Genomic DNA, 1,941 nt, shown 5'->3' on the forward strand with positions numbered 1-1,941 from the left:
GTTATTTCTTGAAAACCAATAAATTAACTTATTCTCATCATTTGTCTGATTTCGTCGAATGTGAAAATATATTTATCTCTGCCTCCTGTGGTTGATTATGTACTCATCAATCACAGTGGTTGACCGATAAATAGTATTTTCATATTAATCAGAATATTTAAATATATATATACTGAAGCATATTAATATCTAAAAGTTTGATATGGGGAAGGGGAAGGAGCAACATGACATTGAAGCAGGGAAGCATTACCCAACACAAATGGAAGATCCTAAACTTCGTTGGGGGTTCATTCGAAAAGTTTATTCGATCTTGACATTGCAATTGTTGTTAACAGTTCTCGTAGCATCTATTGTCGTTTTAACCCCCCGAATTAATCAGTTTTTTCGTACTCGAATGGGTCTCATAGTATACATCATCATTTTCATTATTACAATCATAGGTAAGCTAGGGACTCCATTTGAGATTACTTTTTTTTTTTTCTTTATGTTCCTCACTTGAGTATTAAATTTAATTTATATGAAAATGAATTTGCAGTTATGTTTACAATGAGCTACTTTATGAATCGCCATCCTACAAATATCATCCTTTTGGGCGTGTTCACTGTTCTGTTCTCTATTATGGTCGGGGTTGCTTGCGTGTTCTCCAAAGGTATTGAAGATATTTGATTTTTACTTTTTATGATAAAATGTTAATGTTAATTGTCATAAAGTAGTATTTAAAAGCGAAAAACTCGATCAGTTTCTTAAATTTTATCTATTTTTGATAGCGGACATCATACTGGAGGCTAGCATCTTGACTACAGTATTGGTGGTTAGTCTCACCCTCTTCACTTTCTGGGCAGCAAAAAGAGGATATGATTTCAACTTCTTATGGCCATTTTTGTTCTGCACCCTCATTCTCGTATTGCTATTCAGCATGATTCAGGTATACTATGTCGTAATGTATATAAAGACTAATTCACGTAAAACAATTCTTAAAGACCGAATGAGAGACTGACACGTGGTAATTGTGGTAAACTGGTAATCGTGCAACAATTTTTTATGCTTGCATATATTGTCACGTGTCACTCTATCATTCTTTTCATATTTGTTTCAACATTCGGTTGTCTTACAATGACTAACATCTAATTGACATTTGGTTTGTTTCTTTCAATTCGTTACAATTTATAAGGATACAATTAACAATCTGTTTATTTGTTTGTTCTTTATAATTACAGATCTTTTTCCCTATGGGAAATTTGGTGAGGATGATCATATCATTCGTGGTGGCACTTCTATACTGTGGCTTCCTTATATACGACACAGATAACCTAATAAAACGATGCAGCTATGATGAATATATTATGGCTGCAACCATGCTATATTTAGACATGATAAACCTGTTTATAGCACTGCTACAAATTTTGGGATTCATCGATGGTTAAGGCTGGCTAGCCGGCTTCATGTAGAAGGGTTCGTGAGCTGAAAAGCATCTCAATCTCAATGTATTACAAAACATACATTTTTACAATTTATATACTTTATTGTGTAATGGAGTATGTATGCTATACAATATAGAACAACATAACCATTATAAGATAGCCCAGTTGTTGGAGTCCTGAGTTCCTTACAACATAACCAGTAGAACACCAGGTTCGAATCCTACCTAGGACTAATATTTAGTGGTGGCCAGGGAAGGGTCAGAAAGTGTCAGGTAGTAATCATAGTGGGCTACGTACATTAAAGTATATATGGGGTAGAATTACTCGTCCTCTCAGGTAGCCCGAATAGGAAAAAACTTCTACCATCATCCCTATCCCTATTTAATAATATTCCCTAGGCCAAATTCCCAAATAAGCACTTGCACTAGATGAAGCCATCATATTTCTTGTTATTGCATCTGCAAGTAATATTTCGAAGTAGATAACCCATTAATACCTTAAGACCTGTCTGTCTGTGGAT

The 1,941-nt window shown here is 34.5% G+C and overlaps 1 protein-coding gene across 1 annotated transcript; it reads left to right on the top strand.

The window, feature by feature from the left end:
• Positions 1–357: 357 nt before the first annotated feature.
• LOC139851651 (protein LIFEGUARD 4-like) lies at positions 358–1,444 on the top strand. Its single transcript, XM_071840747.1, has 4 exons — positions 358–440; positions 536–649; positions 768–925; positions 1,218–1,444. The coding sequence occupies exons 1-4, from the start codon at positions 395–397 to the stop codon at positions 1,422–1,424; spliced, it is 525 nt and encodes a 174-aa protein (XP_071696848.1). The 5' UTR covers positions 358–394; the 3' UTR covers positions 1,425–1,444.
• The last annotated feature ends 497 nt before the right edge of the window (positions 1,445–1,941 follow it).

This window comes from Rutidosis leptorrhynchoides, chromosome 6 (assembly GCF_046630445.1).
Source record: "Rutidosis leptorrhynchoides isolate AG116_Rl617_1_P2 chromosome 6, CSIRO_AGI_Rlap_v1, whole genome shotgun sequence".
Taxonomy (NCBI): domain Eukaryota; kingdom Viridiplantae; phylum Streptophyta; class Magnoliopsida; order Asterales; family Asteraceae; genus Rutidosis; species Rutidosis leptorrhynchoides.